At 42.5% G+C, this 24,931-nt stretch overlaps 11 protein-coding genes across 11 annotated transcripts; 7 read left to right on the top strand and 4 right to left on the bottom strand.

Annotated features, from left to right (window-relative positions):
• Positions 1–11: 11 nt before the first annotated feature.
• On the bottom strand, positions 12–1,080 carry P175DRAFT_0525715 (uncharacterized protein). Its single transcript, XM_040899425.1, has 3 exons — positions 776–1,080; positions 603–711; positions 12–540 (listed from the first exon to the last, which is right to left on the bottom strand). The coding sequence occupies exons 1-3, from the start codon at positions 898–900 to the stop codon at positions 391–393; spliced, it is 384 nt and encodes a 127-aa protein (XP_040750372.1). The 5' UTR covers positions 901–1,080; the 3' UTR covers positions 12–390.
• P175DRAFT_0534763 (uncharacterized protein) lies at positions 963–1,286 on the top strand (the record flags this gene model as incomplete). Its single annotated transcript, XM_040900169.1, has 1 exon — positions 963–1,286. The coding sequence occupies one exon, from the start codon at positions 963–965 to the stop codon at positions 1,284–1,286; it is 324 nt and encodes a 107-aa protein (XP_040750371.1).
• A 952-nt stretch (positions 1,287–2,238) lies between these two features.
• On the top strand, positions 2,239–3,048 carry P175DRAFT_0534761 (uncharacterized protein; the record flags this gene model as incomplete). The annotated part of the gene is made up of 3 exons (XM_040900168.1): positions 2,239–2,472; positions 2,542–2,860; positions 2,960–3,048. The coding sequence occupies 3 exons, from the start codon at positions 2,239–2,241 to the stop codon at positions 3,046–3,048; spliced, it is 642 nt and encodes a 213-aa protein (XP_040750370.1).
• A 355-nt stretch (positions 3,049–3,403) lies between these two features.
• P175DRAFT_0559802 (uncharacterized protein) lies at positions 3,404–5,078 on the bottom strand (the record flags this gene model as incomplete). Its single annotated transcript, XM_040900940.1, has 3 exons — positions 3,404–3,912; positions 4,785–4,951; positions 5,014–5,078. The coding sequence occupies 3 exons, from the start codon at positions 5,076–5,078 to the stop codon at positions 3,590–3,592; spliced, it is 555 nt and encodes a 184-aa protein (XP_040750369.1). The 3' UTR covers positions 3,404–3,589.
• A 374-nt stretch (positions 5,079–5,452) lies between these two features.
• Positions 5,453–6,584, top strand: P175DRAFT_0503803 (uracil phosphoribosyltransferase). The gene is made up of 5 exons (XM_040897705.1): positions 5,453–5,747; positions 5,807–5,954; positions 6,010–6,110; positions 6,170–6,374; positions 6,433–6,584. Exons 1-5 carry the CDS (start codon positions 5,570–5,572, stop codon positions 6,488–6,490), a joined length of 690 nt encoding a protein of 229 aa, XP_040750368.1. The 5' UTR covers positions 5,453–5,569; the 3' UTR covers positions 6,491–6,584.
• Positions 6,585–7,937: 1,353 nt separating this feature from the next.
• Positions 7,938–8,246, bottom strand: P175DRAFT_0442871 (uncharacterized protein; the record flags this gene model as incomplete). Its single annotated transcript, XM_040894140.1, has 1 exon — positions 7,938–8,246. A coding segment is annotated over one exon (309 nt), but the record flags the coding sequence as incomplete, so codon positions are not given.
• Positions 8,247–13,138: 4,892 nt separating this feature from the next.
• P175DRAFT_0442671 (URC4/urg3 family protein) lies at positions 13,139–14,597 on the top strand (the record flags this gene model as incomplete). Its single annotated transcript, XM_040894130.1, has 4 exons — positions 13,139–13,294; positions 13,347–13,674; positions 13,727–13,903; positions 13,963–14,597. The coding sequence occupies 4 exons, from the start codon at positions 13,139–13,141 to the stop codon at positions 14,595–14,597; spliced, it is 1,296 nt and encodes a 431-aa protein (XP_040750366.1).
• Positions 14,598–15,624: 1,027 nt separating this feature from the next.
• Positions 15,625–17,985, top strand: P175DRAFT_0443092 (Zn(II)2Cys6 transcription factor; the record flags this gene model as incomplete). The annotated part of the gene is made up of 6 exons (XM_040894157.1): positions 15,625–15,792; positions 15,868–16,476; positions 16,558–16,715; positions 16,789–16,959; positions 17,017–17,358; positions 17,421–17,985. 6 exons carry the CDS (start codon positions 15,625–15,627, stop codon positions 17,983–17,985), a joined length of 2,013 nt encoding a protein of 670 aa, XP_040750365.1.
• Positions 17,986–19,036: 1,051 nt separating this feature from the next.
• P175DRAFT_0442088 (Hsp70 family protein) lies at positions 19,037–21,430 on the top strand (the record flags this gene model as incomplete). Its single annotated transcript, XM_040894100.1, has 9 exons — positions 19,037–19,097; positions 19,186–19,682; positions 19,737–19,781; positions 19,843–19,915; positions 19,972–20,233; positions 20,287–20,389; positions 20,442–20,566; positions 20,618–20,822; positions 20,885–21,430. 9 exons carry the CDS (start codon positions 19,037–19,039, stop codon positions 21,428–21,430), a joined length of 1,917 nt encoding a protein of 638 aa, XP_040750364.1.
• Positions 21,431–21,569: 139 nt separating this feature from the next.
• P175DRAFT_0559796 (putative MFS transporter) lies at positions 21,570–23,420 on the bottom strand. Its single transcript, XM_040900939.1, has 5 exons — positions 23,176–23,420; positions 23,081–23,106; positions 22,735–23,020; positions 22,261–22,675; positions 21,570–22,201 (listed from the first exon to the last, which is right to left on the bottom strand). The coding sequence occupies exons 1-5, from the start codon at positions 23,336–23,338 to the stop codon at positions 21,574–21,576; spliced, it is 1,518 nt and encodes a 505-aa protein (XP_040750363.1). The 5' UTR covers positions 23,339–23,420; the 3' UTR covers positions 21,570–21,573.
• Positions 23,421–23,955: 535 nt separating this feature from the next.
• P175DRAFT_0534753 (bZIP transcription factor) lies at positions 23,956–24,586 on the top strand (the record flags this gene model as incomplete). The annotated part of the gene is made up of 2 exons (XM_040900167.1): positions 23,956–24,165; positions 24,236–24,586. 2 exons carry the CDS (start codon positions 23,956–23,958, stop codon positions 24,584–24,586), a joined length of 561 nt encoding a protein of 186 aa, XP_040750362.1.
• Positions 24,587–24,931: the final 345 nt, after the last annotated feature.

Genomic DNA, 24,931 nt, shown 5'->3' with positions numbered 1-24,931 from the left:
AACTCTATTTGACTGATATTCTTACGATCCTCTTGGATTATCCTATGTATACTTGCGCCTTTGTCATGGTCTGATGGGCTCAAAAGCGTCCACCTTCTTTCTATCTTACCACTGTCACTTTGAATAAAACATAACCTGCAATTAATGGTATGAAGATTAAATATCAGGATCCTCAGCGCACATATCTCTACCAGCCAGTGAGAAACTCCAATCTCTGATCCTGATGTAGGCCGGAGAGAGTATCTCAAGTTGGGGGTTATATATCGCCCCTCCCCTGGTTTTCCACCTTGAGTGATAGAAAAACAATGCTATTCACATATGTTCCCCTGGAAATCTCACACGTAGGTCGTTCTCAACCGTTCAACCTGAAGTTCGAGAAGGTGACCCCGTTCATTTCGCCTTCGCAGAGTCCGTTTGACCCTCGCGCTTCTTGTTGAAACTTGGGCTATTGACGTAAGGATGTGCCCTATCGGTATTTGATAACCCTTCCTGATTGGAAGACATCGTATTTTGTCCGCTGGACGATTTAGGAGAGGCAGCCTTTCATTTTCAACACGCATTAGTCTCTTCTTATCTATCTGGATGAGATAACCTCTTCTTACCTCTTCCACATTCGATGGCATTGCCAAGCTACCCTTTGCTGGCTTCGAACTATTTCCCATCAAGAGATAGTAGGCCGCAGGAATGCCTAAACAGGCTGATATGACGAGCCTACAGGATAGTTTGTTAGTTAGAATTCCCTGAAGAAGAGACATCGAATATCGTCCAGGCTTACCATGTGTTATTCTTATTCCTCTGCAACTCGGGTTGATCTGTAGCATAACCCCGAGATGGGAACTTGGTGGCTTGTAAACGCGCAGCGTGGACCGCTCGAAGTAGGCGCGCACTCGTAGAACCCATGGCGAAGGGCTAGAAAAATACAACCAAATGGCTAGAATTAACTCTTAAATGAACCTCGAGGGATGGGCGTGAATATATTGCTGTTCCTGTGGCGCGGTAGTGATGCAATAGGTGGGCAACAATCACGACCTACAGGAACCGTTGCCGGTACCACTTTTCGAGGATTAATCCCATTTTCGCATGATGCTACTACGCATGACGGGTTTGTGTTTCAAAAATGGGGGCTTTGCGCTGGGAGGGACGACTTGTCCGAGGAGAAACGGCTGTCCGAGGAGAACCCTCGGATACTCCCCCACCAATGCGAACATCGGTCTAGCATACTACCACAAAATCCAGGACTTATCCTTTACGGTAGATTGTATTTATCGGTTCAGAAAACGTACTGACGCCTGGGAATAATGCTGGGACGGGGATGGGGCTCTAGTTACGCTTCGGAATTACGGCTTACTTATCCATATGGACATCTTAAACCCTCGAAGACGCCAAAAAGGCAAGAAAACATGGTACCCCGAAATTTGGAACCCTAACAATTGAATGAGGAAACTTTACCACTCTTCTTCTACACCACATCCCCCGATGACAGGGAAAGGTGAGTTAACGGGCTCTTCATATGTCATACAGTGGGTATTTTCAGCACTGTTCAGAAGCTTCTTCCGGAAATCCCCTGGTTGGCAATATACTATGAAAAACCAGTCCTGATTTAGATTTACTCTTTCCCCCTTTTAATCTTTATAGTAGTGCCATGTGTGGGAATTGACCCTGGGTCCAGAGACCACCGCCACAAGCAGGTCCCCGCATACTCCTGCCGATTCTTTATTGCGCGCCATGTCAACCCTAAGCTCAAAGGAAGCGGAGAACGACAAGATAGGCCAGAAAGGCCTTCCTCTGAGTTCAGCGGTTGTGATCATCATGACGCGGAATCAACTCTTGCTTCCACGGTAGGAGGAGACAATTGCCTCTCATTTCCTTTCCCATGGGAATACTCGCATTTTGTATAGTTCGACTCCCACTCGAGCCAGCGGCGGGGCTGCCTACCGAAGCCTGCAGAAAGGATTCGGTCTTGGATATGAGGACAACCTCGCCTTCGTTCAAGGGAACGGATCTTTGAGAAGTCCATGAAATACCGTGATACCATTTAGTATAAATATTTGCCTATAGGGCATTTTTAAGCTACTCGTAGTACATAGGGGTAGAGCCTCATTCATTCGTCCATCCACACCCCTCATTCGTGGGCACCACTGCAAATTGCGATATCTGGAATATCTCGAGCTCGACCATCATTTAAAGGATCGAAACTTTCCCATCTCTATATATCAACTTCTCCCTTCACTAGTCACAATGCCTCCCAATATCACGGAAGCAATCAGAGATCACTACACTGAGATCCAGGAGTGGTATGGACAAATAATCCAGTCTGACGATGGGAAAACCCAGGCTGAATATCAGAAATTATTTACCTGGGAGTTAGCCCGCCACTGCATTGCGAAAGAAATAGTTCTATTCCCTGCCTTTGAAAAATACCTACCCAAGGACGCCCTCCTGATCAGAAAAAGCCGGCAAGGAAACCAGAAGGTGAGGCGCAGTCAATGCTCCTAAGAAATAACAGTAGTAATTTCAGTCTCACTGAGAACCATCCTACAGGTTAAAAAAGAATTAAAAATCTTCCAGAAGATGAAAACATCGAACGGTGCATTTATTCCCGCCATTGAACAGTTGATGAGGGACCTGTCCAGGGTTATCCGGGAGGAGGAGACCTGGGATCTGCCAAAGCTGGAAGACACCCTGCCATCCAGCGAAAGTGCGGCGCTGTATGAGTTGTTTGGAAAGACTAGGATTTTTATCCCCATGCATTGCCATCATAGCGCTCCTGAAAAGCCTCCATTCGAGACCGCTATCGGACTTCTCACAGCTCCGACGGATCAGCTTGTGGAGGCGCTGGACAACTGGTGGAACGATTCAAGTACGTCAAATTCCGTTGCTCGATAGGTTGAATCGAGAGGCATATAATATTGTATAATAGCAACCAGCTCCTATTAATAGGCGGTGATGGATGCATCAGTTTATCCCCTAGCGGACATGTTCCACCTTGAAATCAAGGCACATTCAGTAGCTCTCACAAGTACTCCCCCAGAGTCGTTTGGACACTAGATCAAGATGTATCAGAACTTTCAGGTCATGTCTGAAAATTCCCCCTGGCTTCATTCCTTGAATCATTAACTCAGTGAAGGCTCTTTTATCTGATCCTTTTCACGTCCCCCCCTTTCCCCTACTGCTAATGAGTGTCACAGAACAAATTACATAACTCAACCACACGATTAATATCAACACTCCGTCAATTATGGATAACTGCGGAGGGGGAAACAAAAGAATAGGTATCTATAGTGGCCAAGATGAAGACAGTGACCCCTGCTTGGCTCAATCTAAAACCCTCGAATCATCTTCAGCACAGAAACGTACCTTTTCTATGGGATGCTAGTCTACGAGCCAATGCTCTGATCAGCTTAATCCGGGATATCAGAATATACTCTGTTGGATGTGGAGCCAATCCCAATTATCTTCCCTCCGGGTCGGTTTAGTCTCAAGTTTTTGAGTCAGGTAATGTTGCTAGACGGAACCGCATCTTGTTGTCATACCCCTGTCACAGGGGATTTTCAAACACATCTCAAATCATTTGATAGATGTTGGAATGTTAGATAGAGTGATGGACAGACTTTGACAAAGCAGACAGACGCCAGTGATGCCACCTTCGATTGAAAATGGATCTGTCATCCTTCCAATTGACGTTGGTTAGAGGAAGGTGCACATTCACAAACAAAAGTCGGGCATGTCCGATGACCTGAATGAGGACAAAATGAGAATACCCCGCTTGGAAATAGGAGGAGAGGGTGGAAATGAAATGAATTATAGTTGGTGGATAAGCATCCGCCAATTTGCTGGAGCCACCGGCTAGTACGGGGGGTTTACCCGTCCGTTTCATTGATACTTCTTTAACTGCTGGCGCCCAGTTCCAAGCTACCGGTGTCAACAGGTTTTCATTAAGTTAAAGGCAGTGGTAATGGACGGAGTTGCAGGTCCAATTATAGAAGAAGGAATATATGGCAGAGAATATTAGGGGTGGCTCTCTTCGCAGTAATTCCGGAGTTTATGCATAGAATGAGCGAACTTGGTTCAGGTTAGGTATAATAAACCTGGTTTGATCAATAGAAAAGTATAACTAATGATGAATCTCTTCCTTATGCACCCGCCTCCATTCTTGTCTAGAGCCATGGTTGTGAATCCGCAGAGTTCAACAGTGTTGTGGAGTCTAAAAAGCATGCCACCACTACCTACTTCATGGGAATGGAGCCGTATGGTGCAGAGGAAATGTTATTAAGCAGTCTGATTTAACTATTGCATCATGTACATCATTAAGTAACTAGCTGTCATTTCCCACACCTGAGGAAATACGAGGTTACTAAAGTCCAGATCTGTTTAGTACTCGTCGCAGGATGCTGCTTGGGTTTAAAGGGGAGTCCCCTAAGGTATTATTTTGGTACTGGTAAAAAAGGGCTAGTATGTCTTCCCAGGGGCGTGCCGAATCCATAATGGCTTCATTGATTAGTATTAATGAATACGGGCTATAAGAATTGAAGGAATCTTTGTTGCTTGTTTGAATGGCTAATCTATACTGGGCTGCAATATTTTAAAATTAGCTATTAAGAATTTATACCCTGCATTGCAAGTAGCGCTTACCTATAAATAGAACATTGATGCTAATCTAGGTAACATTCATATTGGCGTGCTTCCCACTCGTAGTAAAGATGATACAACTGTTGCCATCTAAGAAACAAACCCCTTTTAGTCATGTGTATATAATGTGATCCAGCACTCAAGTGAAAACTTACATCGATTTTGACTGATAAGATCAATAGCTTCTTCAAGAGTATCAACCTCCAGGCATATGAGAACGGGTCCAAAACTCTCCGTCTGATAGCATTCAATGTACGTTTTCACTTCGGTAAGGATTGTAAGGCTGATGTTGCTGGGGCCATCTCTAAAGGTCTCAAAACCACTGTGTTACCAGTGATGAGAGCATATGGTATCGACCCAAGAGGAATCATCATGAATTGAGACGTAAATGGCGTTATTGCGACACATACCGGATCTAGAACATTAATCCATGTTTGGGTTTTAGACATTACTCGTTCATTATTTATGAATAGATGCGCGACGGTCGGTGGCGGTGCTAAGACTGTCGTCTCCATCGGAATCAACACTCCTACTCCGAGTAATATCTTTTGGGCTAGTCATGCTTGCACGGCCATTTAGATGGTCCCAGGATACTCTTAGCGGGCATTACCAGGCCAATATGATTAATTGCGGCTATCATTCCCTCTTTTCGTATATATCGTGGATCAATCAAAATATCCCGATTGATAAGGAAGGATCTGGCATACACAAAGATTGCTGATCAGATTAGATCAGTGGTGGGCCTTATCATCCAGATAAACGGAGATCGGCTATCTATCGGAGCACACACAAAAATGAAAAAGCCGCTACACAGCGGTATTTTATAACATCTTCGGCTTTGCCTGCGGTTTCCATCTACTGGAGCATGTCTACCTCAGTTGGTGTCTGACCCTAATATCACCCGATTTCACCCGATCTCCTCCAAATATTCAAGGCAAAAATGGTGTCTACCAACGGCATGCATCCTTCGGCGGCAACCAATGAAATCAGTCGTATCTCTGTGCTAGAGCAAGATATTCCATTATTGAGCTTGATGACCATAATCCGTGATACGAACACGCCGGATCGCCAGTTTTGTTCCGCGGTGGAAAAGGTAGCGCGACGACTTATCACATTAGGTATGTTCGATAGCTGGGCTCGTCTAACAAGGTAACGGGAATATTAAGATCGAAAATAGCCTTGAAATATGTTCCCCACGAGAAATATACAATTCAGACGCCCACAAACACCCCATATCAAGGGGTGCGCTTTACCAAAGCTGTGTGTGGTGTGAGCATTCTCCGGGCCGGAGCCAGTATGGAACATGTTTTGCGAGAAACGTGGATGTAAGTCTTGGATTCTCTGTATTTCTTTCTGTACCACTTGATTAATTCTGCTTAGGGGCTCTTTGAGCTTTGGAAAGCTGCTCATCCAGAGAGACGAGGAAACCAGTCTCGCAAGTATCTATTATTCCAAGCTCCCTCGTAGCATCGTAAATGACGGTGAGTGGATTTTTTTTTTTTTTAATTCTCGGTGTGCTCTGAAATACTGACCATTGCAGTCGTTCTATTGCTCGAGCCTATGCTAGCAACGGGAGGATCGGTGATAAAAGCCGTTGAGACACTCATTGAGAATGGTGTGGCTGAGGAGTCAATTGTTCTGGTGAACGTTCTATCCTCAAAGAAAGGGATCGATGTTGTTTCGACAAGATTCCCGTCCCTAAATATTGTGACAGCGGCGATTGACCCAGATCTAACACCTCAGAAGTAAGTATTACACTTTTACATTATATCCCCTGGCTACTAATACTAATACTTGGTGCAGCTACATTAGTCCTGGTTTGGGGGATTTCGGAGATAGATTCTATGGTACATGCGATTAGATACCCAAAGCAAGCTGCGTTTAAACACCGGGGTTTTGGTTGAATTTGTACGGTTAGGTATATTATATTATTTTAGCACACATATATCTACTGCAAGTATTTTGAATGACGCGTGATGGATTATATTTCGCATCCTCTGCACTACTCGTATATCATAATGAAAATTAATTTTTGGTGGATTAACCTATAAACCTCAATATCCTGGTAATGCGTTCGGATATTGTTTTGCTTAGGGAACTGACAAGCTGATTTATCCCAGATCCAATCATGTTTCAACCATAATCATCATAGAATAATGCAGAGCTCCTCCCAAGCATCCCTTGCTCGACATTCATCAAGACGGGAAATCTTATCAGTGAGCAGATAAGATAACCCATCACTGTTGTACAGTAATCTTTAAACAATGAAGATAATAATTATATCAAAGGTAGGCAGCTTAGCCTGTAAGTGAATGACTTCTAATAAATAATGCTTGTTGTAACTATTCTTCTGAAACTAAGACATGTTATGTGTAGGAAGGAAGTTTGGAGGGGTTAAGGAGATTAAGGATATCCTGGAATATTATATGTACCTTTTACTTGTCTATCACCCCTTCTATATAATATAAGGATCTCGAAATTCTTGACCTAGGGTTAAGAATTTTTATCTAATTAATTAAAATAAGAATAGTACTAGACTAAAATTAATTAAGGCAGGTATCTTGTAGATAGAGGAGATTTAAATTAGAGAGAGGTTAACTCTAATTAGTTAGAGGGCTAGAGGGAAGACTAGATCTTTAATATTTTATAGACTAGTTATAAGTTTGTAACTTAGTCTTTTATTACTATATTATTTAAGATAATTGAATTACTTTCTTTTCTTAATTTAGAGACCTTATATAGAATAATTTTAGGTAATCTAAGTAATATTATCCTATTAACTAGTGGGTGATTAGGTCTTCTAATATAGCTAAGATTTGTTTCTAATAAACTTGTTAAATTTAAAGTAATCTAATCTATTTTAGTTCTAGTTTTTACTTATAAGTCTTTTCTCTTTATATATTCTAGAGTAAAACTAGGTCTCTCTTCTTAATCTAATAATTTAGATTTAGTAATTATTTTCTCTATAAATTAGTTTAGGCTATTATTTATTATATTATCTAGCTTTATTTAAAAGATATTACTATATCCTTATATTTTATTAACTTGGTAGAGATTATGATTTAGTTATTAACTAACTATTTAATTATTAAATTTTTTATTATGGATTATATACTATTTCTTAGTTAAAAACCTAAGAATACTTTAGCTAGGGTAAATCTATAAGATTGTATAATTCTAGTATTAATAGATAGAACTATATTAGATAAGAGTATATCCTATTAAAAGATAAATATTGGCTCTATTATAATTCTTTAATAATAGACTACAAGAATGAGCTGTACTACTCTTTTGGCTAAATTAACTGTCTAAGGTGTGGAGATTAGACTAGTAATTAGCTTGGTTCCTATTAACTTTAGGTATTTAGTATATTCCACTTCTATAAAATAACTACTATTATTAGTATAGATAATAAGAGGCCATCTATAAAAATAGGTAATAGATTTAATAAATTTAAAGAAGTTTCTAGTAATAGCTTCTTTTAAAGCTTTAGTAAAGATATAATAACTAAAATAGTTAATTTTAATTAGAATATATTTAGCTCTAGTTTTTATAATTAGGTTAAAAAGTCTAATATAATCTATTCCTAGGATATCTAAGTACTTTATCATGGTTATAGGACTAGATAGTTAATAAGGTAGTCAAGGACCCATAAGTTAATAGGAATAGTAAGTAGTATAGTATTATTCTATATTCTTATATTAACCTGGCTAGTAATATTATCCTAGAATTCTTATAAAGGAGATATAGGTTATAAAATATTTATAAATATTATAAACCTTAAAAAAAATTCTTTTAATTTAATAGGGTAGTATATACTAAGATTACTAATTATTATACTTAATATATACTAAATATACTATCTCTGTAATTTATATTATTTAAAATCTTTTATACTTACCTTTTATTTTTAACTACTTTAGAATCTCCTTATACTATATACTCTTTTAATGGTATTATAGAGAATCTAATTTTTCTTCCTAGTTCTATACTATAAATATTAGAAGGGGGAAATTATCTTTAGTATCTATTTCTTGGTATAGAGTCTAGTAAGGAATATGAGATAGTCTATTAGTTATAACCTAAAGTTATCCAGGGATATGGACCTATAAGATATTATATTTTTATAAGTAATATTATTAGTAAGCTATCCTCCTTATCTAATCTAACTAGTCTTCAAGGCAATAATGTAGTGCTATATGGTTAGTATAGATAATGATAGGATAAATTAATCCTTGAATTAACTACCTAACTTTCTCTAAATACTTTAATACTGCTAATACTTCCTTCTTATTCTAAGTATACTATATCTTAGTATCTGTAAGAGTAAATAATAAATATATAATTAGTAGTTCCTCTTAATAAGTTAAATAGCTTGTAATTATTCCTATCTTACTAGATTCTAGTTAGAATAGTACTCCTCTAATTCTATAGGGTGAGGTATTTATACTTATATAATATTACTTCTCTAGTACTTCTTTATAGAGATATATTAACTTAATTATATGTATAACTCTTTAGTATATTTCTTGTTAAGACTTAGTCTAGGTAAAGCCTACTATCTTCTAGTTTGAACCTTTGCCTTTGACTATTAATACTTATTTTAGGATTCAGGCCAGGTCTGCTTGCCCTAGGATATATGTTTTAAGGAATGGTAAGATATAAATAAGCTGTATTAGAGATGGTTCATTATCTGGAACTAGCTAAGATAGTAACGCGGCTACCTTATTTACTAATAGTCAAATTCTAGACTTTGTGCATGAATGTCCTAGGACCTTTATCTAGGTGGTAAAGAATTTGGTCTTATCTAGACTTAGTGTTAAACTAGCTCAGGAGAGTCTTGGAAAATATCTTTTATAAAGGAACTTAAGTAGAGCTAAAAAAGAACTAGCTCTCCCTTAATCATTATCTATAAAATATTTAAATATAGTATTATTTAAATTATCTAATAATTATTCTTTAGCATGTGGTAAAGGAATTAGTCTAGTAATTATATCTTTTAATTAATAATATATTCCTGGTACTCCTGTCAATCCTTATCCTATTTATTGGTAATAGAATTGCCTGAGAATTATAGAGAAAGTAGTTTTTAATAAATATTTAAGTTTTAGGGGTATAGCCTAATATCTATTTATAGTATCTACTTTAAAATAGATCTATAACTTAGGTTATTTTAAAGTCTATAAGATTAGTTCTAGTCTCCTTATAGAATAATTTGCTTTAATAGTTAATATATTAAGATAGATATATTAATAGACTATTTTTAGTTTACTACTTAATTTTTATAGGTATTTTATTTTTACTAACTATAAAAATAAATAATACTTAATTATTCTTACCTTAATTATTAGTAGAAAGTTATCTAGTTACTATTATTATTCCTTTAGAGTATATAATGCTAGCTTTGTGGTATATGGCTTTGTACCTAGAACTATTAAAATTAAATAAGTAATAAAGGAGGTTACTGGGACCTCCCTTATATCTAAAATAAACTTATCTTACTAAATTTATAATAGTACCGCGGCTTATTACTATTTATAGTTAGTAGTAATTATGTCCCCTAGAAGTTATTAATAATTATATATCTATCTAATTACTTGATTATCCTAGTCTATTTCTTGTTAATAAAAGATAGGATAGTTAGTAATTAAGAATCCTAAGTAGCCTCCTATATTAGATAGTTCTATTACCTTAGCTATAGTAATTAGACCTAACTCTAGTCTAGGGTTAAAGTCCCTATCTAGCAATACCCTAGTATTACTGGATAGACCTAGTTTAATAATAAAATTAATTTATCTAAATCCTTATTTATATCTAACCTAAAACTTGATTTATTTTTTTAATAATTCTTTAACTTAGTCTCTATCTTCTAGAATTCTTTAGCCTCCTTTCTAATTTCTTTTAGGTTCTGTTCTAATAAGATATTAAAATCCTTAAAGTATTCTATATTATTAGTTTTATCTTTATATTGACTGACTTTAATCAAGATCTCTTTTTAAGATAATTTATTATAAACCTTTTTTTATGTACTATTTTTGCTTTGAGGGACCTTAATCTAGGAATCTTAATTATCTACTAGAGTATATATCCTCTTTGTATAGTTTCCCTTAAATTATACTATTAATATCTAGTGTCGCCCTAATAATAGTATGAACTATGGGCTGCCTTCCATAATAATAGCTGTAATTGCCTGAGTGTTGCTGGCTACTTTTACTACTAGCTATGCTAGTATAGAAAAGATTAAATGGTCTTCTAATACTATTTCTCTAGAAATTAGTTTAATAGGGATAATTCTCAAATGTAATTTGGTGATGATCTTCTGGGGAATAAGATTAATAGTAGAGCTATTATTAATAAGGACTACTTTTATTATTCCTGCTATTATTTAATTATCCTAAGTTATTACTTGTATGGTTACTTTAGTTATAAATAAAGTTACTATATTTAGATTTCTTGGTACAAGATAGTTATTATATTACTCCCTATTCTAATTAGACCTTATAGTTAAATAATAAGACTAGACTTTCTATTTTATTCTAATATCTATTATCTCCTAGTCTAGATCCTTGTCCTTCCTAGGAATTTATTAAGACTAAGGGAATAATTTTACCCTTTTTGTTAGTTATAGTTTTATTAGTTTACTAATTTTTACCCGGGCTGTTAGGAAGAGATTGAATAGTTAAGTTAAGCTAATTTTAATCTTATGGGTATTAAGGAAATCCTGAAAATTTACTAACTTATGCTCTTTAATTACCTTTATATATCTTTTCTCTACCAGTCTTTATAAGTACTTTCTCCCTACTATTATATTACTTATAGTTTTATAGTCTTATTCTTACTTTCTAATTATATATAGTTAGGCTAGAATCTTAAAGGTTTTATTAGGCTATTTCTCTTTTATAGAAGCTAGCTTTATTTATAAATAATTAGTTCCCTATTAATTAAATTCTAGATCTTTAATATTTATATATATAATAGTATTTATAGATACTATATAAGTTAGTATTATAATTCCTAGACTTTCTTTAGTAGGATATTATAATAATAGCTAGAAAGTATTTAACTTTAATAGTTCTAGCTCTAGAGATTTATTAGTTACCTTATTAAGAAATTATAGAGCCTCTTATCTAAGAGTCTCTAGTAATTAATTTTATTTATTAAATATCTTAGCTAGATATATATATTTAGGTTATTAATATCCTAGGTCCCTGTAATTAAAGTAGAATTATTAGGCTAAGGCAAACTATCTTATGGTCTAATCTTTAATAACTAGATCCAGGTATAGCTTACTTATTCTTATAGTAGGATTAGATAAAGGTATTCTCTTTCCTTGTAGTACTAACTATACTAGGGCTAGCTACTTTAATATTTCTATAAATATATAGCTCTATATAGTTATACTCTCTTGTATTATCTAGATTTAAGCTATTAGAATATTAGCTAGAAGCTTATCTTAAGACTTTATTAGTAGTTTCTTAATATATTTCTCTATAGGGCTACTATTATCTATATCTATTACTAGAGTAGTTATCTTATTAAATATTATTAAGTTCTTAGTATTTCATCTTATTTTCACGTGATTTAGGAGAACTTTCTTTATAAGAGGATCTTTTAGACCTAGAACTACTTCTCTTGCAAGGAGTATGGTCTACTTCTCTTTAGTTAGGAGGATATAGGAGATATTTTAGGCTTTATCTAGATAAATATTTAATAGCCTGCCCCCTTATATTAATATAGAAATCTTTTCTAATATAATTAATTCTAGGTTTATATTATCTTTTTCTTAAAATCTTTTTAAAAGCTTCTCTTGCAAGATTATTAAGTCCTACTAGTCTATCTTTCTTAAGTTTTTAATAAACTATGCCATGGAATCCTAGAGACCTATTCTAATAATAGTTATAATTACTATTTTCTAATTATTTTTAGATAAGTTTTATTCTAGTTACTGGACTTGGTATTAATTTAGGTATAGTTTAATATCTTCTCTAGACCTTCCTAAGAAGATTATCTCTAAACTTAACATGATAATAAAGCCTTGTAATAGTTAATATATTGATAAGGTATTAGGGAATTTATTCCCAGTTCAAGCCCTAAAGTATTATATAGTAATCTTTAAATAATAAAGATAATAATTATATTAAAGGTAGGTAGCTTAGCCTGTAAGTAAATAATTTCTAATAAATAATACTTGTTGTAATTATTCTTCTGAAACTAAGACATGTCATGTATAGGAAGGAAGTTTGGAGGGGTTGAGGAGGTTAAGGATATCCTGGGATGTCATATGCACCTTCCACTTGTCCATCGCCCCTTCCACATCACATGGCTGATAAGAGCAGGGGACTTGTGCTGATCTACCCGTTGGACACCCATACATCCAGAAGTACATCTGCAACCTCATTCCTAACCACCTTGGCTTTGTCTCCTCGTTATTGACACATATCGTGAGTGGAATACAGCGCTTTCACTGTTTTTACTTCAGAACTTGACAATCTTAGCCTACGGCGCGAACATGGATGCAAATGTCCAGCGGATCCTGAGCCTACAGGCTGTTCGTGAGAAGTCCCAGATTGTGTTCGGTCTTGCCAAACAAGGTCTTCTAAACCACTTTGACTACCATGCCGAACGTTTAGATGCGGCTGTCGATTATGTCATTGGGATTATTGAGGTAAATACCCGAGCCCGCGCAACCGCTACCTCGCTAACAGAGCTATTTGAAGCGTGACTTCGGTCCGGACAGGTACCACGAAATCCCTCCTCACGGTCGCTGGCAGCATTTCGAAGTTGGTGGTGTGCCTAGGGTAGCCGAACTTATGAAAAGATGGGACGAGCTACGATACGATAATTTTGAAAAGGTACGCAGCCTAATCGACTTGTTTTTCGTGTCCGTTTTGCTCGATGCGGGAGCGGGTGATCGGTGGTCGTTTCGAGAGCCGGATAGCGGAAATATTTATACGCGAAGTGAGGGGATTGCAGTGGCCTCTCTATATATGTTTTTAAATGGCGACTTTGCCAATAAAGATTCCCCAAGGAAGGATGTTGTACATGGTGAGGACTTAACTCATCCGCTCTCCAATGCTGAAGCACTGATTGCGGCTAGGAGAGGCATTACGAGACATGAGTATCGAAACGTTATATCGTGGCTTTCAAATCGACGAGGATAAAAATCCTCTAGTCGGCGCAAGCGCTCGGGTTGAGATCATCCAGAAGCTTGGGAAATCGATGCTAAACCATGAGGACATTTTCGGGCCGAAAGGTCGCCCAGGTTTACTTGTGGGTATGTCGCAGCAACTTCACCATCCGTTAAAAAGCATGCTGACTATAGTAACCTGTAAGACTGTCTCACCAGCACTGGTGGCGACAAAGTTGACTATTCTCTCCTCTGGAGTATCTTACAAAAAACTCTCATCCCAATCTGGCCATCCGACCGGACGAGAATTGCAGGAAATCTAGTTGGAGACGCCTGGCCGCTAAGCGTACTGGCAAAAGATCGATCCATTCGCACACAACCTCCCGAAACAGCTACAATCCAGCCGTTCCATAAACTAACTCAATGGCTTGCATATTCCTTGAAAGTTCCTTTCGAGCGCTTGCTCTCGCTGTCTTGGACTAACGCCGAGCTGGGGACGGGATTGCCCGAGTACCGAAATGGAGGGTTGTTTGTTGATATGGGGGTTCTAACTCTTAAACCGGAGGCGATGGAGAAGGGGCTACGTATTTCAAGGAGCGCTTTACCGTGCTTTGGAGCGGGAGACGATGAGATCGTCGAATGGCGCGCAATGACAGTAGCGCTGCTCGACGAGCTCCATCAGCGTATATTATCGAGTGCACGATTTGGCGATGTCCGGCTATCTCTTCCCCAGGTTCTGGAAGCCGGTTCATGGAAAGCCGGTCGAGAGCTCGCTGCCGCAAAACGTCCCGAGACAAAGTCCAGTCCCATCTTGAACTCGGGTGATGGTACCTTATTTTAGAATCGCATTATTTAGAACCCCTGGTTAATAAGACAAGAAATCTGCAATATTGCATGGCTATTATTGAACATATTTTGCTTGAATGGATCCAAATTGCAATTGCGTACCGAAATAAATCTACCAAGATCGACAATCTATTGAGGAGCGATACATATTGGGGACGGTGTCACCGTCACCCGGCGAACATATAACAAGCAAGGCTTGCTCCTATAATTCTGAGATCCAAGTATCCTGTGAATCGCGTGGTCATTTCCTAAATACGGCCGGTATTTGGATGAGGTTACAAAAGTTAGCTGTGGAGCCTGTATAGTAATCAGTAAACAAGCCAACTATAAGGGGGGATATGGAGTAGTTTGTGGGTCTAGGCCTTAAACCGTCGAGGTCGCCTATATTAGCCAATCACATAGTGTGAAAAGAGACAAGATGAATACCTCATGCTTAGCTTCCGAGAGTTTGAAGAAGAACGGGGATAGGCCATGGTTCTTGCCTGAATGATCAGGTGTCTGAGGCGTACGGGGTACTGAAAGGGCAGGCGGTCAAGACCAAAGGAATCCTTAGATTAACGTCATTTTGGCAGGTACCTGCTCATAGATGGTGATTGGACGGGACTCTCTTCCGCTAACAAACTAGCAAACATAGTACAGTAAGAGAGGCAGGCATCCAGCTACCTAACTCCGTACTCACCTAAAATAATACAAATCATTCCAGTGAAAAGAACTACTTGTATGTATGGAGTATACTAGATTCAACTCATTAGACTACTACTACTAGTAGCACATCGTCCTCGGGCAGAAACAGGCAGACAGGGCAAGATCCCACCTGGTGGGTGATGTGATTGGCTTCCACCCCGGGAATCTTCAATTTCACCTGAATCATCGCTGACTAGAATTATTTTTCCCCTTTGACTCGTTACTCCTCTCCCCTTACACGCTGCCTTGGAATCCCACCACCCCCTCCCCTCAAATCACTCAACTTCCGCTCTCCGCCTCTCCGACCAGTGAAGAGAGAGAGAGAGGCCTCCTTATTGATGTCCGATCCACAGCCCTCCACTCGTCCGCTCGCTCCTGCTCCGAGCCTCTCCCAACAGAGTCAAGATGCACCCACTACCGCCACTCCCTCTTCCTCGAACGAGGACAACCCTGGTCGGAAGCACAAAACTACTGCCTGCAGGGCTTGCAAGCAAAAGAAGCTGAAGGTGAGTCTTTTCTTCTCTTTTTGTGTGTGAGTGAGTGGGGGATGCTAACGAGTTGGCGCGGGGCTCCGGGTTTAGTGTCGGGGGGACCCGCCATGTCAGCATTGTGTTGCCAACGGTATTGAGTGTCACGTCGATGAGATGGCCGACATGCGGCGGAAGCTTGCTATGAAAAGGAAGCTAGGCCGTCTCGAACAATCGGAGGATGTTCTGCTTCAGCTTGTCAGCGTCTTGCGTGACAGTGAGAATAAACGTGTTGCTCAGTTGCTGAACTTAATTCGGAGTAATGCCTCGGTCAAGGAGCTCAAGGTCTTTCTAGAGGATCAATTTTCCCGGTCGGAAATCGAGAAATCTCCCGGGTTACGTGAGGTTCAACGTCAGATATTTCGCCCGTTGGAGCAGGAGGAGATTGAGGACGATGGCGAACCGCAGCGGGCGCCCCGTCGCATGCTCGATGTCTGTCGCCTGGCGGATAATCCCATCTATCGAGTACCCGCGAAACCCTGGACAACAATCACTGATGACGATGATCTGGTTTCGCACCTGGTCTCCCTCTTTTTCACCTGGACCTACCCCTTTTTCTGCTGGATGGATAGAGATGTGTTTATCAGCGAAATGCAGAAGGGAGACTTGAACAGTCCATACTGCACACCGTTCCTTGTGAATGCAATCCTTTCTGAAGCGAGTGTATGTGGAGTATACTGACGACGGTAAACGTTTACCTACCTCTGCTGGAGGAGATTCTAACCCGTGATCGCGTTTGGTCAGTATAATTCCGACTACGCCGAAGCCTTTACCGTCCCCCATGACCCCCTATCCCGAGGAGATCACTTTTACGAAGAAGCTCGTCGATTACTTGAGCAAGAGGAACGGGATGGCCCAGTCAGCATCCCAACCATCCAGGGACTCCTCATACTCTTTATTCGGTATGTTGTCCTTCGTCTATGCCCGCGTTGCCATGGGCTGTTTTTTTCCCCCGTGTGCTCATACATATGATAGTATGGTTATGATGGGGAAAGATCGCATGGGTTGGATGCATTTAGATCTAGCTGGCCGTGCGGCAGAGGAGTACGCCGCAACATATCCTCCACGACCGATCGAAGATGAGTCCGTCAGGGTGAGCGAGAATGTTGTGAACTGGACGCTCTGGGGCAATTTTAGCATCGCATCGTATGCCCTTTAAACCACCAGGATCTTTATTTGGAGCATCAGAGCTAATTTTCCTAGGACTGCTGCGGTGTCCTTTATGAAACATATCGATTCTCAACCCCCCCAACGACCCCGTGTTCCCATTCACCACGAGAACCCCCATGATACCTGGTCACCATATCCTAGGAGTATTGAACCCGTACAAGGACACTATGTTTGTGTGTTCGATCGCTGGTGTGACCTTTGCTGCATTACAATTGCCATCAGCAGAGCATTCCATTCCGTCGAGGACAGGCTACCTCAGTCTCAAACCATATCTCTTGTGGATGATGTATACCGACAACTACAGGGATGGTATGCGAATCTTCCGGAGTGCCTCAACGTGGATACAGCAGTAGTGCCTCATATCCTTGGTCTACAGTAAGCCCGTTTCTACCTCTCAATAACATTATTTCCTTGATGAACTTGGCTAATCTACTTAGCTTGTACTATCATACCACTGTGATCCAAATTTTCTGGTTTCTCCAATCATATTATTCTTCCAGGATGGATCATGAGAAAGCGAAAAGTGCACAAGCTACCACGCATGCGAACGCTCGACGAATAGCCCATCTTATCAGTATTCACCGCAATCGCTGGGGAATTGATCGAATGGCCCCTTGCACTTTACAATGGCTTACGACCTCTCTCTTTGCTCTACTACCCGCTCTGGATTCGGTAGAAAACCGCAACGCGTTCATAGAGCTCTGCATTTTGTCCCGGTCATTCTCGCGACGATTTCCTCTGGGCAAGGGCATTATGCGCATGCTGCAGCTTTCCGCCAGCCAGATGAAGGTGTCGCTGCCGGAGGAGACGGGGGTGTTGTTCAGTGCTTTTGAAGCCGAAAGCTGGACAGAGAAGGATCGTCAGGCATTCAGCAGCTTCTACCCTCATTTTGCGTCTGTGATCCAGCACGGCCCGTTGCGGAAGGACGATGTGGCTATGGATCGATTTCTTGAAAAATGGGACAATTTGACCATTTCGGATCAAGGGGGAACCTACGAATAAGGTCAAGAAAAAATACTTTAACGACAGTTGCTACGTTTGCTGATGCAACATACCTGCACGCCTGGACCAAATCACGGAGGAGAATAATGATGAATTGCTCTCTGTATATGAACATCTCTATGGCCGCTGCTTGCCAACTAAAAGCATGGTTATCAAGAGAGAGAGAGAGAGAGAGAGAGAGAGAAAGAAGCACATGGACCCTGCCGCCAAGTTGTTATGCTCGTTCGACTGGCAGTAAACAGACAGTTATCTTCCTAGCCTATAAACGGGGCTAGAGGCCCGGTCTCCCCTTACCAGCATATTATTTTTTTTATCTGGCAAACAATAACGGTAGGTCATCGTATTGGTCTTACAATACCAACTGGCATCTCCGCTCGGCTTCATAATCAGAACACCAGCGAACCGAAACAGAAAGCTCAACCTGTGCTTCGATAGAGTAACAAAGACCGCTCCCTATCGTCATCAATAAACTTGTCAGGCCTCTTTCTTGGCCCTCTGGGCAACCCGTCATCACGGTCGGATCTTGTGGTGGACCAAGAATACGAGCTCGGCGTGGAAACTCCGGTGGGCATTGGATTGGAATCACCAAAGATCCCTCCACCTGGAGGACGATGTGCTTTGGCCTGTATTTTCATTTCACGAGAAACGCAATAAAGCTCCTTTTGGGATGTAGAGTTAGATGCTTATCCAGGAATTCAACGCTTTATTCTTAGCTCTGTCCCCACACCAGTAAAGCGAGAGAGGTGAGCTAAGCCAGGCGAACTGGGACAGGAATCTATCCAGGTTAATGCGTGCGTGGAAAGAGGCTGCGACTAAGGAGCAATACGAGGACTAAACCAAGAGGAAAGGCAGTGCCCCATTTTGGCGCCTGGTCACTGCTGTGTCGCTCAGCTTCATCCCTCTGACAAGTTTCCCATCGCTTGTTGGGATTCAACACGCCCAAAATGCCCCCTGGAAGCCTTGTCAGGACCACGACTTTCCTTTGACACTTTATTCCCTCTTGAACCTCCATATTTGGTTCGCGTTAAAGCGCAACGCCACTTCCGCTACTATGGCGGAGGACTGGACACCGGACATTGTGGTCGGCGTCGACTTTGGCATGACTTGCACAGGTACAAGCTGAGTGAAGGACCAAAGACTACCTGGATAAACTTCCCGCAATGCCTTTGTGTCATTTTAGCTAATGGTGCTCTCGTGCAGGTGTCGCCTATTCGTACGGACCGAGCTGGCCAGCGCCCAAATCCATCCAACACTGGCCAGGCCTGATGGGCTCCGAGATCGCCACGAAAGTCCCTAGTCACCTCCTGTACTGCGACGGCTCGAAAAAATGGGGATTCCAATGCGATAAAACCCTCGCCGATGCAAAGGACATTAAACAGTACTTCAAACTGAACTTGGACCCGCAGTTTCGAGACCCACGGCCCAACGCACCCACGAGGGAAGACGCCGCGAGATATTTCCAGGACTATATCTACTGTATCTATCAATACACCGTGACGTACTTGAAGAAGAGTCTGCCGCGGTTCGAGGGGAGTAAGATTGAGTTTATCTTCAGTGTTCCGACGACATGGAAGGACCCGCGAATGGTTGCTGAGCTGCGAAGCTCAATTCAATTCGATACGCCGAATCATCGGGCCGTTATAGGGTTGACGGAGGCCGAGGCTGCAGCGGTTTACGTTAGCGGGCAGCACTATCAGGTATATCGAAGTTTCCTGGGGTGAATTGGCAAAGAGGTGCTGATGAGTGGCCAGAAAAACGATGTTATCCTTGTCTGTGATGCTGGAGGGGGTACCACAGTCAGTACCCGTCGAAATTTAGTCTCCCAGACGAGAATGCTGAACCGCACGCTAAAAATAGGACGTCAACGTTCTCAAATTAGCCTCATTACCCCATGAGCCGACTGTGTATAGTCCGCTTGGGTATGTCGAAGGTACCGAAAATGCCACCCGCTGGGTTGTCTGATCTTTGCTGACTACCTACGGACAGGAAAACCGATTGGCTCTGTCTTTATTGACCTTGGGGTACATCAACTCCTCTGCAAAAAGCTCGAAGCTATTCGCCATGCTTTACCAGGACCAATCGACGATATCGCATGGCAAATTATGGTTGGTCGATTTGAGCGCTTCAAATGCTCATTTGGCGCCGAGGGAATGGAACTTCCCGCCCTGAAGCTTGATCTACCAGCTGCAGCCCAGGAGTCACATTCTCCAGATCATGGAATATTGAACGGACAGCTGTATATGTCCAGGTTCACTTCCCTCCCTCCCTGCTTTTGTCTGGGCTGTTGTTGACGTGCATTAGTGATGAGATTCAAGAAGTATTCAACAGCAAGATCGAGGATTTATTCGGCCTACTCGACGAGCAGATTCGTCGACTGCAATTGAGTCATCCGGCAGAGAAAATAGTTTGTTTCCCAACGCCCAGCAATCCCACTCTTACTCACTAACCGATATTAGTCCTTCTTGGTTCTATCTGGGGGCTTCGGAAGCTGTCCATACGTCAAGAAGCGACTGACAGACCGATATCAGAGTGAAAATTATCTCGTTCCAGAGGGGATCAGAGTCCTTACGGTAGACGAGCCGTATGTCCCGCTCATTACCCCTAATTGAGATACATCACTAATGGGATCCAGACAACTGGCCGTCGTACAAGGCCAGGTCATGAATCGAATCCAGCAGCTCAAACAAGGTGCCACCGTTTTCGATCATCTTTACAGCCCCGTCAGTTACGGTGTGATCTGCGACTGGGTATACGATCCCAAAAAGCACAACGGCGAACCAACAAGGTACGACGAACGCAACAGCAGGACCTACGCCGTAAACCAGATCGACTGGCTTGTATTACAGGTGCCCCCCCCCCCCCCCCTTTTCCTAATTCTTAAGGGTTCTCTCACACGTAGGTTCTACAGGGTGACCGCGTCCCACGAACCGGGGTATCCAAAGAGTTCCCCCGAAAAGTTTACCCCAAAGACATATGTCGACCGTGGATGGCGCAGATCGTCATGTCCACGCTTCCTCTCCACCAACTCCCCCGAAGCATGTCACAATCCGGCGCGAGACTTATCTGCGAACTCGAAGTCGATATGTCCAATGTGGATAAGAAAGCCAAGAACCACCGATGGTACCATCGCCACCCGGTGTACTTCATGGCAACGATAATCGTCAAGTTAATTATCGAGCCTGTGGGCCTACAATTTGAGCTGTGGAATCGCGCGGGCCAGAAAATCCGAACACAGAGCCAGATGCAGAGTGCGGCTCAGGGACACCCTGAAAGACAAAGTCAGGGTCCGATTCGGATCCACTGGGAGTCAATCCCAGAGAAAATGCAGGACGAGACGGATGGAAATCGGCGGATCTCGTCGCCTGGAGGAGGTCCAATCTCGGAGATGGGGGGGGCTTCTTGGAGGGCGGAGTTGCCCGATAATGCGATTATACCTGGTAAATAATTTATTCTGTGTTGAATATATATATATATATATATATATTGATATCCTGTCCCCTTGCGTAGAGCGGAGAGTGACTGCCAACCCGGCTTTTCCTCCAAAAATCAATACTCTCTAGGGAACACAGGTGAAGGCGTGATTTCAACCTACAGAACATACCGAAAAAACGGGTTCTGCTTATCGGTTAAATCCTGGAAGGCCATCTTATCCCTTTGGCTTTCGTCCAGATCCATCGCGGCCCTTTTACGATTCTCCCTCCACAAGACGACATACAATGCGGTGGCCGCAGCAATCACAATACAGTAGCAGATGACCATCCCCTCCCAGAGCTCAGGATAATGCTGATGAACTGTCGGGGACTTGACCAATTGGGGCCCGATAATGTTGCCCACAGTATACGCAACAAAGACGGTAGCAGCCATAACGGTTTTCTTTGTGGCGCCGGCAACATTACTAGCCCCCAGGGTGATGATGAGACTGACGACGGGACCGAAGAACCCCGTAATTGCGTAGCCCACCACGGGGGCAGCGGGTCGGTATCCCCAGGATGATTTCCAGATGAGAATGCAGCCGGCGATAACGGGGAGACAGCAGGCGATCAGCATGGGGATGCGGGTGTTGGGGATGCGGGAGGATATGAAGCCACAGAGGGGGATGAAGATGATGCAGATAGCCCCGACGGGGAACTGGAAGAGAATGGAGTGGAGGGTGTCGTAGCCGAAGGTCGAGACGATGAGAGGACCGAAGCCGGAGATGGCGCCGTTGATTGTATATCTGAACCGGTCGTTGGATTAGTACAGAGGGTCTTCTAGCAGCGAAGAGAGCCAGCATACGCAGCGGCCATCATAATGGCAATGAGATACAACTTGATATCGAGGAGGGATTCCCTGATCTGATCAAACTTGATCATTTGACATCGGACGCCTGTTTGGCCCTTTCGGAGTCGTTCGACGGCAACCACGCGCTCCTCTGCTGTAAGGAACCAGGCGGAAACTGGCGAGTTGGGCATTGCGCAGCACCACAGACCAAAAAGAAAGGTCAAGGCTCCGGCGACGATGTAGATATACTGCCACCGTGTTAAAGCGCCGGAGGAAATCTGCCCGAAGCCATAGTTGATTGCTCCGCCGATAATCGTAAACCATCCGGTGCCGGAGAACCACCAGGCCTGGCGTAGGGCCTGTTCTTCTTGCGTATAGTAGCCGCTTACTACCGTCATGAAGCCTGTCGGGATGACACTCTCCACAAACCCTTCTCTAGTTAGCACCGGGCAAGAAAGGGTTCGTGGCTGCGTTGGAGGAGAAATCTACCGAGAAAAAACCGCTGGACATATAGTCCCTTCCAAGTCTTGACACCTGCAGTGGCAGCGCAGGTTACAGCCCACAGGATCACAATAGGGCCCAGCACACGCTGGATCTTGAATCGCTGCAGGAGAAACGTCATCGGATACAGGCCGGCCATCATACCAAAGTAGAAAATCGAAGTGGCCCAGCTCAGGCGTGTCGTGTCCCTTGACGGGGGCGTAGTACTATCGTCTATCACAAGCAGCTCTAAATCGGCTGTCATCCCGAACAGTGCCGCGCTTCCCAAGATTGCCTGTCTGTGTGATTTAGTACCGGAGCCCACGGATTAGGGGGGAGGCGTGGAGTTGTCCACCTTATCCCAGTATACAAACCCATACCCTACAGGTTCATATCTCATATCAGCTTAGTTTCAAGGGAAGCGTATGGGATGGAATGGAAAGAAAATACCAATCAGCATAGCAGGCATAAAAAACAGATCTATCTTGCGCAGCACACGCCTCTCCACAGCAGGGTCAATATACTGTGCTTCATCGGCAACAACGGCCAGCGCGGCATCCTTTTCGAAGCTGGAACCGCTGGGAGGGTCCGTTGCACCGGGTACCTGAATCATACCTACGGATGATATGACCTTTTACGTAGCTAATAGGTGGGGAGAATCCGGTGAGGTTGGTGAAGAACCGACTTGATAGTCCATTGCATCCTTCTTTTTTTTTTTTTTTTTTTTTTTTTTTTTTTTTTTTCTATCTCACTTTTCTACCCGGCTAAACCTTTTAAGGTATAGAGGTGTCTCATTTTAACCCTGAAGAGGAGCCTATCTAAAACATAAGAAGATGGGATATCATATCATGTATGTGACATTAGTGTAGCATCATGTCTGCTAGACTTTCACACTGCAGTCTGATCAATCGTATACAAGTCAAGCAGGTCGGATAACAAGCCCTTTTTGGGTTTGGCACGGGTCTTCCTCGTAAGGGATCTTTACAAAAGGAGGGAACTAACTACGTAGCAGACCTGATTAGTTAGTTATATAATTGGTGGAGTTGGCGCCCTCCGCTCTCCCCGACAGAATAGCCCTATTATTGGCCCATTCCTTTATCCGAGGGATGGAAATGATTAGAATATCATTTTCTTGCTTGGGCCGAGGATCATGCCAAAAAAAAACTACATCTTGCCAAACGATCTCATAAGAGTTACAAAAAGCTTGAACGGGCATCTACCCCTGGCGAGATGGTTGATCGCACCTTATCCGAGACCTTGTCCGCTCGATATTACCAGCCCGGGCCTCCCTACGGGTCTCCGAACGAGCAGAGCCAGCGCCGTAAATCTCCGCTGGACACCTCTGGAAGTGAATCTGTTATCCGAGATAACCCGAGATCTGATGATGAACCAAAGAAACGTGGCCGGCCGAGGATGTCATCTCCTGGAGGTCCCCGAATGGTACGCCGGCCTCACCTACTGCTGCCCTGCACAGCTTTGCCTTGGGATGCGTTAGTTAACATGGACGTAGGATCGCCGGACGCAGATCCGATGTGCTCAGCGAACGTATCGCCACAAGAAGGAGGTCATGTTCCGAACATTACAAGAGCGCGTAGCAGAGCTCGAAGAAAACCTGAACGAGGTGTCAGACTCGCTATTTGCATTTTATACTATGGCGATAGGCTCCGACTTGCACATCACCCACCCAAAACTGTTCCACCGACTCAAGTGTACGGTTACTCAGCTGCAAGTGGCAACAGGCGGGTCCGGAAGGAGCTCTGATCCCGGGTTCTTAGATTCCGAATCCAAAAGCATAGGGGGGAGTGTGTCACCGGAGATTCTCCTGCCTGGGATGCATCCTCCAACCGATGCGCGCACGTAACGGACACGATGTCCTCGCGTGACGTTCAAGCGAACGCGAAAACACGCCTGTCTCAACAGACAAGAAAATGTCATTCCCTGCGTCACAACTTGATGTGCCCCTATAGCTCTTTCAGGAAGCTGACATATCCTCACTCCCCCGTTGAGTGGGATGGGAGACGACTCTCCTTCACGCTCCCGTAGTCATCGCAGCCCTGAAAAGGGAAGCTCCCGAATGGAGGAACTACTTGAACCGGGAACATGAATGGCTTCTTCCAGTGTAGGTTGCAAGACATACCGGGCTTGATATTTTTTTCGACATGCTAACTAACATCCGAGCAATGGTCGCTTTCAATAGGTTTTCGGA

This window comes from Aspergillus ochraceoroseus (genome assembly GCF_002846915.1).
Source record: "Aspergillus ochraceoroseus IBT 24754 chromosome Unknown P175scaffold_7, whole genome shotgun sequence".
Classification (NCBI taxonomy): Eukaryota; Fungi; Ascomycota; class Eurotiomycetes; order Eurotiales; family Aspergillaceae; genus Aspergillus; species Aspergillus ochraceoroseus.
Note: the sequence above shows the minus strand (reverse complement) of the source record. Positions and strands in the feature narration are given on the sequence as shown.